This window comes from Mesoplodon mirus (genome assembly GCF_964341445.2).
Source record: "Mesoplodon mirus genome assembly, chromosome: 18".
NCBI classification, from domain to species: Eukaryota; Metazoa; Chordata; class Mammalia; order Artiodactyla; family Ziphiidae; genus Mesoplodon; species Mesoplodon mirus.
In genome coordinates, this window is record NC_138994.1 from 40,465,727 (window position 1) to 40,482,278 (window position 16,552).

The following is a 16,552-nucleotide window of genomic DNA, read 5'->3' on the forward strand; positions in this document are numbered from 1 at the left end:
CCTCCCAGGACAGAAATCCTATCTGCATCCCCTCTCCCTGGGCCTCGATCCCAGCCTCTAGCAGCTGACCCTTCCCTGCTGGGGGCACAGAGCAGGTAGAGGGCGGCTGTTAGGTGTTCTGGGGCCCTTTCACCCTTCTTATCTGTGAGAATGATGGGCAAAGAGCAGCTGTGGTAACACTGCCCTGCCCTGAGCCCAGAGGGAGGGGTGAGTACTCAGGAAGATCTGCCCAAAGCAGCAAGTCTCCCCTCTGCCCACCCCCCAGGGTGCTTGGTGCTCACGCTCCAGTCTGTGAACCTGCTGCGCAAGTACCTCTCGCTGCTGGACCTGCCCTGCTCCCTGCTGCTTGCCCGCGACGCCCTCTTCGTGCTCAGCCGCCGAGAGGTGGCCCAGGCCCAGGTGAGGACCGCCCCATCACCCCTGTGCTCCCCCCCAGGTCTGCGCCCCATCCCTGGCTCTTCAAAGCCCTTCACCGAGGCCTTCCCCAGCGGTCCTGTCCCCAGAGCTGGCCCGCAGCCAGACCCTGGGAGCCACAGACCAGGGACGTGCACATTTTCTTCTGATTATAGAAATATGTTCTGGAAAAAAAGCAAATAACAATACAGGCTCAGTGTAGAAAATCTGGAAATACAGAAAAGAAGAAACCCCACTGCCTGCAAGCCCACCCCTCGGGGTGGTCACTCTTGACAGTATATACACCCTCCATAATGAGTATTCATGCACAGGCATTTAGAGCAGGGGACACACAGCCTGCTTATTTGAAACCTGCTTTAGCAACATCATGACCATTTTCCCCAGGGTTATTAGGTGTTCACATTGTAACGTCTGCCTGTGTTCCATGGCATGGGCGCACCATGAAATAGGTCACACACCCCTTACGGCTGGACATTTCGATTTACCGGTTTTTCCCTGCTACACATGGACCAGTGCTCCCAGCTTGAGCCAAGAGGAACTCAGACCTGCCAGAACTCAGACCAGCCCCAAGAGCCACTGGGGCTGACCACGGGTTGCCGGCTGAGGAGTCAGGCCCAGCGAGGCCCCCCTGGTGAAAACTCTTGGTGGTCGGTGGGGCAGGTGGTCTGAGAAGGCTGCTGAGGAGTTCTAGCCTTGACCCTTTCCATTTCTGCTATCCAAGTGGAAAGGTTCAAAGGCTAGAACCCATGTTGAGCCATTAAATGAAATAGGTGTGTAAATGGCTATCATTTCCTGGGAAGCAACAGTAGTAAATATCAGAAGTCTTCTCAGAAGTTGTACTTACCTTTTGAAGTTCTTGATACGTTAAGTAGACACAAGCGGGTTGCAGAGCAATATATCAATAAATCTATACTTTCTCTGACCCACTAATTTTTATTTCCAGAATTTTATCCTAAAGAAATAAAGTTGTGTCCAGAGACTGATGTACAAGAATGTTCACTAGTATAATTTATGAGGCCAAAAAAGGAGCTAATATTTAGCAGGTGAATGATATGGTACTATATAATCAGAAAAATCATAGTTTTGAAACACATGTAGTGAAAATGTTCCAAAAGTAGGGAGGAAATAGAAACAATTTTGATATTTTGCAGTATTCCTTTGAAAATTCTGAACAAAAAGTAATAGGAAGAAAAGCTTGTAAAAAACCAAACTGGCCATAAATATATAATTACTGTAAGCGCCCATCTTATTGAGTGGGTGCTGCAGCCACTGAAAGATGAGGGAATCTATAAAATTGGCCACCTGGGCAGCAGGATGTGGGCAGCCCCTGTGACTCGGAATCTCTCACAAGTAGACAAGTGTTCCTACCTTCCCTCAATGTTGTTCTAAAATGAACATTTTATTCTCACTATGGTCTTCAAAACTGAAACACTATTCTGTGAGTTCACACATCCATTTTGTTTCTGAAAGTCATTTTTATTTAAAAATTTTAGTTGTATTTCCTGTTGAAACCATGCTATGTAATATTTTGCCTGAATATGGTGATAGTTCTCTTTATCAGCTTAAAGCTTGCAGTCATCACAGGGGTGTTTACATCTCTAAAGCCACAGATGTTCCAATAGTGAATATAAAATGAGTTTTTTACGTAAAGGTTTGCAATGATATTAGCTTAGATTATAAGCATTAATTATGGTACTTAGAGAAAAACAGGAATCATTTATATAGGTTACATCTAGTTAAATTAGTTGTTATGATCTATTCTGTTTAAAGACTGAGCTACACTAGATCTGAATGACAGGATAACATTTCCCCCCACTGTATGGCAAGGAGAGCCAGTACATACGGGTACTATTCCTTTTCTTCTTCTTCTAAGAGTGACTGTAATTACCCAGCTTGGCTAATCCATAGGAGTCTGGGCACAAAACAGCCCTATATGAGTTATATATGCAGGGTAGTGGAGCCAAGGGATTAAGAATGTAGGCTCCACAATCAACCAGATGGCTCTGGGTTCAATCTCAGCTTTACTACCTACTTGCTATTTGAGACTGATGAATCAGTTTCCTCATCTGTTAAAAGAAAAAAAAAGCAATAATAATAGTCCTTTACTCACAGGGTCGTTCAACTGAGATAGTGCTCGGCTGCATCAGCATCCTCTGCTGTTATCACATCGGGTATCAGGAGACGGGAGGGGGAGACCAATCCAGAGGGGTTCGAAGGGCATAGCAGAAGCCAGATCAGGCCATAGCTTGCAGTATGTGGGTGGGAGGAGGCCCGAAGGAGAGGAAGCAGAGTGAAAACAACAAACCGCAGGCGCCAGCACTCATGACTGGTCCTCTGATTCTTCCAGAGAGCCATGTCCTGCCACCGCAGCCAGATGCTCTGGTTCCGCCACCTCTATGTGCTCTTCTCCCGGTACATGAGAATCAACTCTCTGCACTTCCTCTGAGCCGGGAAGGGCTCTCACACCCAAGGAACAGAGAGAAAAATGGCCAGGGAGCCCAGGGTGTGTCTGGAGCGGCTCATCTCCCTGAGCCAAGGAGATCCCAGCATAAGACTGCGTCCCGGGCCCCTCTCCTCCAAGCTGCTCGGCCTCTAAGAAAAGGGAGGCCCTGCAGGCCAATGGGCTGTCCAGACTTGAGCTTCTTCCTCTGGGGAACAAAACCACAACCACCGGAACACACACCACCCGAGGAAAACAGCCACCCTGCTAGCTTCTCAAGCTCTTGTGCAAGACAGTTTACATAATGGCACAATGGATATCAACCCCCTAACACAGACACGCAATTGTCGTAAATGAATGTAAAGTGCTCTGAAATCCCTTCTTAATGCAATGTATTTTTACGTTGTTTCCAAAGCAGGCTCATCAGACATAAACACACACAAAAGAATGGTCTAGGGCTTCCTTGGTGGTGCAGTGGTTAGGAATTTGCCTGCCAATGCAGGGGACGCGGGTTCGAGCCCTAGTCCGGGAAGATCCCACATGCCGCGGAACAACTAAGTCCGTGCGCCACACCTACTGAGCCTGCGCTCTGGATCCCAGGCGTCTAGAGCCCGTGCTCCGCAACAAGAGAAGCCACCACAATGAGAAGCCCGTGCACCACAGCAAAAAGTAGCCCCCGCTCGCCTCAACTAGAGGAAAGCCCAGTGCAGCAACAAAGACCCAGAGCAGACAAATTAATTAAATTAAAAAAAAAAAGAATGGTCTATACTGAATTAGTTCAACCATAATTCCTTGGATTTATCTTTGTGGCCTACATATCAGATTTGAATCTAGGGAAGACATGTCCGTTTAACAGCATACAATCAAATATCTCACTATCAGTCTTTTGGGAGAAGCAGGAAATAGGCAGAGAGATCTGGAGCTGAACACTCAAGAACCTATGTCCTAAAATGGTGCTACAAACAAAAGGGCAGCAAGGGGTCTGGCTTGGAAGCTATTCCGAGTCCAGCTGGTGGTCCAGGAAGTGGCCCAAAGAGGGGAAGCTCCAATTCAGAAAGAGAGAAGACAAACGTGCCGTTACTGGGAACAGAATGGATAGGACAGCCACAAAAATGGAAGAGACTGAGAAAACTATAGGAGATGCTATGCACAGTCCAGGGCAACAAAACTGAAAATCGAAAGGAAATGGATGACTTCCGAGTACATGTTGGACCACCGCCAGACCCTACCGTAATGTCACAGATAGGGTCCAAACACTTCAATCCCATAAAATGCAGCGTTGCATCACTGCAAGATGAACAACAACAAGTTTTTTTTAATCTTCCAAGGACTCAGCATCAAGCTTGTGCACCCAAGACCTGAAGGGGGTCAGCGTTCCTGGGCAGGTGGCTGTCCTGCTTTCTTTGCCGAGTCTAGGAGTGAGGGAGGGACACCTGTGCAGCAAGATGCTCAGGACCAAATGCATGGCAGCAGGGGGAGAGGCAGAGGAGCCAGGCTCTGCAAGGGGCTGGACCTTCCAATGGACTGAGGCTGGCGTGGTGGCTGTCTCCGTCCACTGGAGAGCTGCACACTGCTCCTTTTGTTGAGCCCTTGCAAAGTAAAAAACGCTCTCCTAAAACTGAGAGAGTCCCATGCGGGGGTCGCCTCCAAACCCCCTTCCACACCCCCCCAGTACAGCTTTGACCACCCACATCTGAGAATAGGAACTAGGGAACAAGAAGTGGATTATATCCAGTGGTGGGCACCTTATTAATGGGATTTTACATGACTACAATTGACTTAAAAAGTGAAAGGGAACAGACCCAATAACCACAGAAGAAATTAGAAAGGTAATTATAACAGATTTTTTAAAGATTCCTAGTCTACATGGTTTTACAGCTATCTAAAAATAATTCCAATATTATTTAGAGCATAAAATAGAAAAGTACTCCAATTCACAGACAAGATAACAAAACATGAAATAGCACCAAAAAGCACCCTGACAATTTTATTTGTGAATATAGGTGCAACAATGTAAAAGAAAATATTAGCAAACTGAATCCAGCAGTGCATCAGAAGAATTACTACTCCATGACCAAGTAGGGTATTATTCCAGAATGTAAGAATGGTTCCACTTTGGGAAATCCATCAACATAATTCATTACATCAACAAATTAAGAAGAAAAACCATATTCTTCTATGCAGAGGTGCCGAAAGATAACAAAATTCAGTCACTATTTCTAATAACAACTTTCAAGAAAAATAGGAAAAAAGAATACAATGTAAATATAATAAAGACTATTTACCGAAATCTAGCACCTAAAACCAAGTGGACAAGGTAGAAAGGTAAGCTGCCATCATCATGACTATCAAGGTTGTCCTGAAGGGTGAAGCTGATGAAGTAGGACAGAACAACAAAATAAGTGATATAAGTATTGGCAGAGACAGCTATGTTTAGAAACCCAAGAGACGTCCATAAAACCTACTCAAATAAATGAGGGAATCTGGTAAGGCAGCTGGATAATAGGTATCTTCACAAAAATCAACAGACTGTCTTTAATTGGCAATAATGTGACAGAAATGAAAATGGGGGGAAAAATTCCATTCTCATCAACTTCAAGAACTATAAAATACCTAGGAATAAGCTCAACATAAAAGATATAAGATCTGTCTAAATTTTATAATCACTATTAAAATTCCAGCTATCTTTTTTGCAGAAACTGACAAATTGATCCTAAAACAATATGGAATTGCAAGAGACTCGGAAGCCAAAACAATCTTAAAAAAAAGAACAAAGTTGTAAGACTCACAGGTCCCAATTTTAAAGACTACTACAAAGACCTAAATGTAAGACCTAAAACTATAGAACTCTTAGAAGAAAACACAAATGTTAATCTTTGTGACTTTGGATTAGGCAACAGTTTCTTAAATATGATACCAACAGCACAAGCAACTAAAGAAAAAACAGAAACCTTTGTACATCAAAGGACACTATCAAGAAAGTGAAATGGAGGCTTCCCTGGTGGCACAGGGGTTAAGAGTCCGTCTGCCAATGCAGGGGACACGGGTTTGAGCCCTGGTCCGGGAAGATCCCACGTGCCGCGGAGCAGCTAAGCCTGTGCGCCACAACTACTGAGCCAGGGCTCTAGAGAGCCTGTGAGGCACAACTACTGAGCCTGCGCACCTAGAGCCTGAGCTCCACAACAAGAGAAGACACCGCAATGAGAAGCCTGCTCACAGCAACAAAGAGTAGCCCCCACTCACTGCAACTAGAGAAAGCCCACACACAGCAATGAAGACCCAACACAGCCAAAAATAAATAAATAAATAAAATTTATTAAAAAAAAAAAGTGAAATGGGAAGAAGTATTGGCAAATCAAATATCTGATAAGGACCTAGTATCCAGAATATATAAACAACTCAACAACAAAAAGACAACCTAATTAAAAGATGGGCAAAAGACCTGAATATACATTTATCCAAGATTTTCAAATGGCCAACGAGCACAAGAACATTATTAGTCATTAGGAAATGCCTATCAAAACCACAATGAGGGGACTTCCCTGTTGGTCCAGTGGTACAGAATCTGCCTTCCAATGCAGGGGACACGGGTTTGATCCCTGGTTGGGGAACTAAGATCCCACACGTGGCGGGGCAACTAAGCCTGCGTGCCACAGCTAGAGAAGAGAAAAGCCTCAAGTCACAAATAGAGAGAAGCCCGTGTGCCACAATGAAAGATCCCGCGAGCCACAACTAAGACCCGGCACAGCCAAAAAACCAAAAACAAAACAAAACAAAAAAACGCAATGAGATCCTACTTCACACCCAGTAGAAAGGCAGTGATTAAAACAAACTAACACAGACGATAACAAGTGTTGGTGAGCATATGGAGAAATGGAACCCTCGAACATTACTGGTGGGAATGTAAAACGGTGCAGCTGCTGTGGAGAACAGTTTCACTCTTCTTCAGTAACTTATTAAAGATTTACCATCAGACCCAGCAATTCCAATCCTAGGTATACACCCAAGAAAACTGAAAACATGTCCGTACAAAAACTTGTGCGCAAGTGTTCATAGCAGCATTATTCATAACAGCCCAAAAGTGGAAACAACCCAAATGTCCATCAACTGATGAAAAGATAAATATGGCATTTTGTGTATTATTCAGCCATAAAAAGAAATGAAGTGTTGACACATGCTATAGCGAGGATGAACTTTGAAAAACATTATGCTCAGTAAAATAAGCTAGGCACAAAAGGCCACCTACTGTACAAATCCACTTATCTAAAATGTCCAGAACAGGCAAATCCACAGAGACAGAAAGTAGATTGGTGTTTTCCAGGGGGTGGGGAAAAGGAGTGATTGCTGAGGAGTGTGGGGATTCTTTGGGGGATGTGCAGTGTTCTGTATTTGGCAGTGGTGAAGGCTGGACAGCCTTGTGAATATATAAAAATCGCTGAATTCTACGCATTAAAAGGGTAAATTTTATGGTGCATGAATTATATCTCAGTTCAAGAAATAATACTGCATTAAAATGTTCTAGCTTACTCTAAGGATACGCACATGATAAAGCAGGCATTGCTCCTGAACCTGGTGATACTCACCTTACCTGCTAGCCAAGTAAATACCACAGAGTACAAATCTTATTTGTACTTTAACCCAGTTTTAGTGCTTACTGCTTTTATTTTAAATATAGTTTTTAAAAGTTAAAAAAAATTTAATGCAGGACATAAATCAAGACCTGAATAAATGGAGGACTGTACCACGTTCCCTGATAGATTTAATATAAAATCCTTCCAAAGTTAATAAATAAGCTGGATAGCACCAAATATATATAGTATATACAAGTTCCAATTTATAAATTTATATATTTACATGTTATATTCATCAATTCCCATTCTTACAAAGTTAACATGTAAATTTAATGTCGTTGCAGTCAGAAGCTCAAGATATTATCTCTGGACTTGGATAAAATTATTTTTGAAATATATCAGAAGAGGAGATGTCCAAGAATAGCCAAAATATAAATATTAAAAATAATGCAGATATGGGACCTGCCTTTCTATACATTAAAACTTATAAACCCCCAGAAACAGATCCAAATTATGTGAGAACTACTGTACAGTAAAGGGGGCATTTTAACTCGGTGGAGAAACATTTAATAAATTGTTTCAGGATGGCTGGTCAGGCATTTGTAAGAAAACAAAGACTCCATACTTTATACCAACTACAAAAATACATTGTACATGAATTACAGATTTATACATAAAAATCAAAACAATTAAAATATTGTTTAAGAAACTTGGGAGACTCTAAATGCATATATACCTTGGAATGGGGCAGCCCTTACAAAGCCAGGATGGAAACTCATAAAAGGAGTAAAGGAAAAAAACAGATATTTCACAAGTTTCTGAAATTAACAGGTATCACAGATGTGTTAATAGCCCAAATATATAAAGATTGATAAGAAAACATCCCCAAAGAAAAATGGATTAAGGATGGAAAATTCATGAAAGAGGAAATCTAAATGGCCATTAAACAGGAAAAACAATTCAACCTCAGTAGTGGCTACAAATTAAGGCAAAGATGAAAATCTATTTTTCACTGAAGGTGGTGATTGGATTAAAGTAGGAGTTTTCCAGGGAAGAAAATGAAGAAGGCAGAGGACATGAATAGGTCTGCCCCCTCTCTCCCTCTCGTTCTCTCTCTCTCTCTCTCTCTCTCTCTCTCACACACACACACACAAACACACACACACGAAATAAATGTGAAAAAATCCCACTACTAACTAAAGGAACACAAATTATATGAAAATGCCATTTTCACTTATCTAATTTGCAAAGATGTCTATCAATAGTAACGCCCAGTGTTCTATAGGTGAGGGAATGGACACATATATGCTGCTGGGGCAAACAGAAGATGGTGGAATCTTCTGGAAATCAGTACGTCAGAAATCTTTAAAATGTACATATCCCTGGACTCCACGTGCACTTATCCTTGGGAAGTAGATACTTGTACAAAGATGCGCAGACAGTTGTTTGATATGTAGCACTGATCAGAGGGAAAACAGAAGCAAGCGGCTACAGCAATGATCTCCCGACTTCTGAGTTTTCAATCATGTATATAATCTAAGTGCACATTATAAAACATACAGAAAAAAAAATTTAAAGGATAAACAGGAGTTCTAACATTTTCTTCCCACCCATAATGGACCACCTCGAGCACTTCCTGGAGGGAGCACACCTTACGCTGGAGACCACCCGATCAGCCCTATCATGTAAAGTCAGTGAATCCTGAGAAAAGCGAGCCAGTCAAACTGTGTGGAGAGACAGACAGAACAGGACATTTATGCTCTTGGACCCACAAGAGGTCGGGCAGCAGAAACATGATTCTGGTCTGATCAGAGTGTTAAGGTCTTGGTCAAGTTTGAATCCTACAGGTACCCCTGCCAGGGGCTCCCATCCCTCATGGACAGCATTACCAGGAAAATCTGTATGAAGTGTAGTCAACGTCAGTAATTAAAAGCTGGATAACACGTGGTCTGATCCAGTGCCCCTGGGGGGAAGGTCTTGAGGAGTTTGGGAGCGGTAAGGTCTTCAAGGGAAAGGATCCCAGTGATCTACAGGGTTCATCACAGTCTATGAGCGCGGATTTGCTGAGGGTCGTTCCTCCTACCGACCTAGGTCTACTCCGTATGGATGATCACGGTGGCAGCCTTGCTGCCTGAAAGGAAATCACCAGGAACAGCAGAAACGTGCCCTCCCGGAAGCCGTCTGCCAGCCTGGGCCCCGAGCAGCGGCTGTGTCCTAGCGCCAAGGCTGCTCTGCCCGCCCGAGGGGAGCAACAGAGGGCGAGCTAGGGGTCCACAGACCGTCCCCGAGCACCTCCTCAGTCACAAAAGCAGCACTGGTCCATGACCCGGGCCTTAAAGGGGTGAGGGTTGATTTCAGGAAAGAAAGAATCCTGGGGGAATCCCAGCGCTTGGATTTCCACCCACCACAGCTAGTTGAACTTGTCTTTTGGAAGTTCCTGCCATGTTTAGAACTGTTGCCTTCCTTTATGAATTCAGAAGATGTACAACAAAGCTGTAACACAGATGCCCTCAGATTCCTCCACGGGGCACGTGTGGGACTGTCACGTGAGAGGCAGCTTCCTGGCCGCGACAAAAAGGAAAGCGACAGGTGCCAGGCTGCTACCGACAGCATCTAATGTTCCAAGGCACCGTCTTAGCCAGAGCTCCTCCTGGCCAGCATCACACTCTTGCCTTCTCTGAGCCCCAAGCATGTGGGAAAATACCAAACGTCTAAGATGACAGACAGCTCAGGAGGCTGAAGCCAGGAGTCTCCAGCTGGGGGCCCGCCCGGTGACCTCACTGCCGAGGGGTGCTTTCAGGAGGCTGGCTTAGAAAGACACCAGAAACTCAACAAGTAGCCAGATAAAATGTAACACACCAAAGACAACAGCATTCCTCTCCACCAGCAATAACCAACTGCAAAGTGGAGAACAGATCCCGTTCACAAGGATGGCCAAAAACCATAAGACATCCAGGAATAAACCTAACACAGAATGCCCTGTCTACACGGCTGCCACATGGAGAATAGCAGGAAGCTTGACAGAGGAGCAGAGAGGAACAAAACCAACTGGTGAGATACCGCACTTCCCCAGAGGATAAAACTGAGTATTATAGAGTATTATAAATCCCCTCCCCCCCACAATTAATTTATAAACTCAGCACGCTCTCAATCAATATCCAAACAGGATTTTATATGGCACTCGATACACTAATTCTAAAATTCATCTGGAAGACAAAATAATCAAAAAAGAATAATGAGGAAGATTTATTCTATCAGGTTCTTTAAAGCACATCATTAAACTTTAGGGATTTAAAATGCTTTGGTGGGCTTCCCTGGTGGTGCAGTGGTTGAGAGCCTGCCTGCTAATGCAGGGGACATGGGTTCGAGCCCTGGTCTGGGAAGATCCCACATGCTGCAGAGGAACTGGGCCCGTGAGCCACAACTGCTGAGCCTGCACGTCTGGAGCCTGTGCTCCGCAACAAGAGAGGCCGAGATGGTGAGAGGCCCACACACTGCGATGAGGAGTGGCCCCCGCTCGCCGCAACTAGAGAAAGCCCTCGCACAGAAACAAAGACCCAACACAGCCAAAAATAAATAAACTTAATTTTTTTAAAAAATGCTTTGGTAACTGTGGGACTATAGAAAAATAAATTTTAAAAAAATGTAGTGTCAACCCCCTGGCAATGGGCAAAGAGACACCTGATTGGTGGTGATGCTCTTGTATCAGTCAGGGGCAAAGCAGATGTCTAGTCCTTTCTTCATCGTAGCTTGATGCCTGGGTTGGTGGCCAGAGCTGTTTCATGGCTGGGGCACATAAAATGTTGGGCTATTTTCCTGGGTCTTGGAGGGGGAAAAGATCAGAAACACTTGTCTCATAAGTTGATTACTGAGTTTAGGGGAATGTATTCTTACAGTGTTCTACGGAGGTATCGTGGTCATTCTGTGCCTAACTTCTGAACAAAGGCAGTGAGTGTAAGCAAGAAGTTACAGTAGGAGGGCCCTTAACGTTTAGAACATGCTTTAAGAGTGAACATGCTATCCAACGTAGGCAGGAGTACAACAGTACATAGATGTCATTCCACACATAAAACTAATTGCTGTGACCCATCAAATAAATGGGTCACACAGCTGACTTCCAGAAAGCTGTGAGGTCTAATTGGTTAAGAAGCCATGTTGAAGTTATTTCAGGGGGCCATTATTGTGAATCAGTGTGTACATTCAGGAGCCAGACTGGGTTCAAATTCTGAGACTGCCACTTAGCAGTCTAATCTTAGATTTTTTAACCTACCTGTTTCTTGCTTAAGAAGTGAGCTTAGGGGGTTTCCCTGGTGGCGCAGTGGTTGAGAGTCCGCCTGCCGATGCAGGGGACACGGGTTTGTGCCCTGGTCCGGGAAGATCCCACATGCCGCGGAGCGGCTGGGCCCGTGAGCCATGGCCGCTGAGCCTGCGCGTCCGGAGCCTGTGCTCCGCAACGGGAGAGGCCACGACAGTGAGAGGCTCGTGTACCGCAAAAAAAAAAAAAAAAAAAAAAAAAAAAAAAAAAAAAAGGGAGCCTAATAGTGTTTGTCTCAGAGCTGGAAAGAATAAAATACATAGCACTTAAAATGGTGCCTGGCAGTTGTAGCTAATATACAAGCACTTATGTTTTTCTGGTTCAGAAAAAAAAAATAAAAAATAAATAAAAAAAAAAAAAAAAAAAAAATGTAGTGTCCAGAAACAACCTCATCTAGAACATGCATTTTAAATCAGTAAGGAATGGATGGATTAGTCAGTTGAAGGGTCAATGCAGTGGTTATCCATTTTGAGGGTGGGGAGCTGAACCCCAATCTCATACCACAGACAAAAATAAAAAATGAAAACCACTCAGAAAAAAAAAAATCCAGATTAAAGAGCTATATGTTAAAACAAAACCAAAAAGGCACCAAAAGACTATGAGAGCAGTAGAAGAAAATCTAGTTTATAAGCTCGATAGGAAGGTATTCCCAAACAAGATATAAATCACAAAAGCCGGGTAACAGAAAAGTCAGAATGCCATAAAGGAAAAAAAAAACAAAAAACTAAAACCCTAATAAACAGAGTTAGAACAGTGAAAAACTGTAAAAGAATATTTGCAAAATTCATCACAGGATTTATATCCTGAACATACAAAGCACCAAAAATTAATTTTAAAAACAGTATCTGAAACACATTATTTACTAATATTTTTTAACATGTGGATGGAAAAAAAAATAGCCCCCCTCCAAAAATGGGCAAAGGACGTGATCAAGGAACTTACAGGACAGGAAATAAAAATGGGTCCAAAAACATAAAAGATGCTCAAACTCATGGTAATCAGGAAAATGGAAACATAAAGAAATGAAACTGTTTCACCCAACAGATTGGTCACAATTAAAAAGACCAATAACATCAGGTGTTGGTGAGGGCACTGCTATTTACAGGGTTGATGGACCTTTTAGGGGCTGGTATATACTTTCTGAGGGAAACTGAGCATTTTTAATGTTTAAAATATGCATATCTTCAACCTAGCAATTCATCTTCTATAGCCTCAAATAATACACATGTACAAAGAGGCCTGTAAAAGGATGCTCACTGCCAACACTGATTGTAAAGCAGAAACTGGAAACCCTAATTTCCATTAAAAAAAAAAGTTAAATAGACTAGACCCATACTCTGCAAATCTATGTAATAGCCAATAATGAGGATTTGTATGTTGACATGAGATCAAGATGTTACCAAACAAAAATGCAAGTTGCAGAACAAAACGTACAGAATGCCATTTATGTTTTTAAAGAGACACAAAGGACTTCCCTGGTGGTGCAGTGGTAAAGAATCCACCTGCCCAAGAACACACAGTGGAGAAAAGACACCCTCTTCAATAAGTGGTGCTGGGAAAACCGGACAGCTACATGTAAAACAATGAAATTAGAACACTCCCTAACACCATACACAAAAATACACCCAAAATGGATTAAAGACCTAAATATAAGGCCAGACACTATCAAACTCTTAGAGAAAAACATAGGCAGAACACTCTATGACATAAATCACAGCAAGATCCTTTTTGACCCACCTCCTAGAGAAACGGAAATAAAGACAAAAATAAACACATGGGACCTAATGAAACTTAAAAGCTTTTGCACAGCAAAGCTGTGCAAAACAAGGTGAAAAGACAACCCTCAGAATGGGAGAAAATATGTGCAAAAGAAGCAACGGACAAAGGATTAATCTCCAAAATGTACAAGCAGCTCATGCAGCTCAATAACAAAAAAACAAACAACCCAATCCAAAAATGGGCAGAAGACCTAAATAGACATTTCTCCAAAGAAGACAAACAGATGGCCAAGAAGCACATGAAAAGCTGCTCAGCATCACTAATTATTAGAGAAATGCAAATCAAAACTACAATGAGATATCACCTCACACCAGTTAGAATGGGCATCATCAGAAAATCTACAAACAACAAATGCTGGAGAGGGTGCGGAGAAAAGGGAACCCTCTTGCACTGCTGGTGGGAATGTAAATTGATACAGCCACTATGGAGAACAGTATGGAATTTCCTTAAAAAACTAAAAATAGAACTACCATATGATCCAGCAATCCCACTACTGGGCATATACCCAGAGAAAACCATAATTCAAAAAGACACATGCGGGCTTCCCTGGTGGCGCAGTGGTTAAGAGTCCGCCTGCCGATGCAGGGGACACGGGTTCGTGCCCCAGTCCGGGAAGATCCCACATGCTGCGGAGTGGCTAGGCCCGTGAGCCGCGGCGACTGGGCCTGCGCGTCCGGAGCCTGTGCTCTGCAACGGGAGAGGCCACAACAGTGAGAGGCCTGTGTATCGCAAAAAAAAAAAAAAGACACATGCACCCCAATGTTCACTGCAGCACTATTTACAATAGCCAGGTCATGGAAGCAACCTAAATGCCCATCAACAAACGAATGGATAAAGAAGTTGTGGTACATATATACAATGGAATATTACTCAGCCATAAAAAGGAACGAAATTCAGTCATTTGTTGAGACGTGGATGGATCTAGAGACTGTCATACAGAGTGAAGTAAGTCAGGAAGAGAAAAACAAATATCGTATATTAACACATGTATGTGAAACCTAGAAAAACGGTACAGATGAGCCGGTTTGCAGGGGAGAAGTTGAGACACAGATGTAGAAAACAAACGTATGGACACCAAGGGGGGAAAACCGCGGTGGGGTGGGGATGGTGGTGTGCTGAATTGGGCGATTGGGACTGACATGTATACACTGATGTGTATAAAGTTGATGACTAATAAGAACCTGCAGTATAAACAAACAAACAAACAAAAACAACTAATACTAAACTTTCTTTGGGTTATTTGTACGGAAATATGTTAATATAAATGTTTCAGCCATTACATGAAATTTCTAAAAATCTTATATGTTCTGGTATAATGTTATAAGTCATAATTCTAGTTATTACTTTAAAATGTATATCTCAGAAATAACTAAATTTCCTTGTCAATTGCATTATTGTGAGCTTTCATCAAATCTTTAACCGTGGTCATTTTTAAGTCTTTTGTCATTTACAGACAGTTCTGGGTGTACTCTGATGCTTTTGCAAATATGTTCCTAAAAAACGGTTTCATCTTCAAGGAATTCATGGAAAAGACTCTGACAAGTACAGGTTTCTGGCAAGTGACTATACTGCTGAACTGAATGAATAAGCATTTTCAGAACTCTAATGGAAAACTGATGAATTCATAAAAGTGCTAACAAAAGATCAAGATTAAAAAAAATTAATTACATGGGACTGAGTGAACTGATGAGGATGATTATAATTTTTGTGACTTTCTGTTTGAATAAAAAAAAATCCCTCAAGGACTCAGAGGCAAAAAATATACAAATCAATTTTCACTGCAAAGTAAAGGAGCTGTTACAGTGGAGGATCACTGGACTGAATGTCAATATTACAACACAGTATGACTGTGTTTCGTGTTTGGTAATTGCAATCATTGTTGCTTTTGTTGTGGTCATCCATTTACAATGCTTGGTGTCAGTTTGTTTACCTCTTGGAAAAATAAAATACAGTGTCTGTGTGTGAAAAAAAAAAAAAGGAGTCATGTACCACAATGTTCATTGCAGCTCTATTTACAATAGCCAGGACATGGAAGCAACCTAAGTGTCCATCAACAGATGAATGGATAAAGAAGATGTGGCACATATATACAATGGAATATTACTCAGCCATAAAAAGAAATGAAATTGAGTTATTTGTAGTGAGGTGGATGGACCTAGAGTCTGTCATACAGAGTGAAGTAAGTCAGAAAGAGAAAAACAAATACCGTATGCTAACACATATATATGGAATCTAACAAACAAAAAATAGGTCATGAAGAACCTGGAGGCAAGACGGTAATAAAGACGCAGACCTACTAGGGAATGGACTTGAGGATACGGGGGCGGGGGGAAGGGTAAGCTGGGACAAAGTGAGAGAGTGGCATGGACATATATACACTACCAGACGTAAAATAGATAGCTAGTGGGAAGCAGCCGCATAGCACAGGAAGATCAGCTCGGTGCTTTGTGACCACCTAGAGGGGTGGGATAGGGAGGGTGGGAGGGAGGGAGACGCAAGAGGGAAGAGATATGGGGATATATGTATATGTACAACTGATTCACTTTGTTATAAAGCAGAAACTAACACAGCATTGTAAAGCAATTATACTCCAATAAAGATGTTAAAAAAAAAGAGAGAAAAGGCAGTCCACAAAAAAAAAAAAAAAAAAAAAGAGTCCGCCTGCCAATGCAGGGGACACAGGTTCGAGCCCTGGTCCAGGAAGATCCCACATGCCGCGGAGCAACTAAGCCCACGCGCCACAACTACTGAGCCTGCACTCTAGAGCCTGTGCGCCACAACAGGAGAGGCCACCGCAGTGAGGCCCATGCACCACAATGAAGAGTAGCCCCTGCTCGCTGCAACTACAGAAAGCCCGCACACAGCAACAAAGACCCAATGCAGCCAAAAGTAAACGAATAGATAAATTTAAAAAATAAAATAGTATTAAAGAGACACAAAACTATGTGTTTTATATATCGTTGCACGAGAGAAAGCAGGTCAGAGGGGACATTAACTGCACCAGGATATACTCCCGTTTCACCCATACAACTT

At 42.7% G+C, this 16,552-nt stretch overlaps 1 protein-coding gene across 5 annotated transcripts in view; it reads left to right on the forward strand.

Moving 5' to 3' along the window:
• The window catches only part of PIGL (phosphatidylinositol glycan anchor biosynthesis class L), a 65,652-nt gene extending 50,067 nt beyond the window's left edge, over window positions 1–15,585 (forward strand). Inside the window, exons 6-7 of one of the 5 annotated variants that reach the window (XM_082602820.1) lie at window positions 266–399; window positions 13,199–15,585. In XM_082602820.1, the coding sequence (XP_082458946.1) occupies window positions 266–399; window positions 13,199–13,327 (263 nt within the window). In that variant the 3' untranslated portion in view covers window positions 13,328–15,585. Of the gene's footprint in view, window positions 1–265; window positions 400–2,761 lie in introns of all 5 variants that reach the window. The other 4 variants (XM_082602823.1, XM_082602822.1, XM_082602824.1 and 1 more) reach the window with 4 other exon arrangements.
• The last annotated feature ends 967 nt before the right edge of the window (window positions 15,586–16,552 follow it).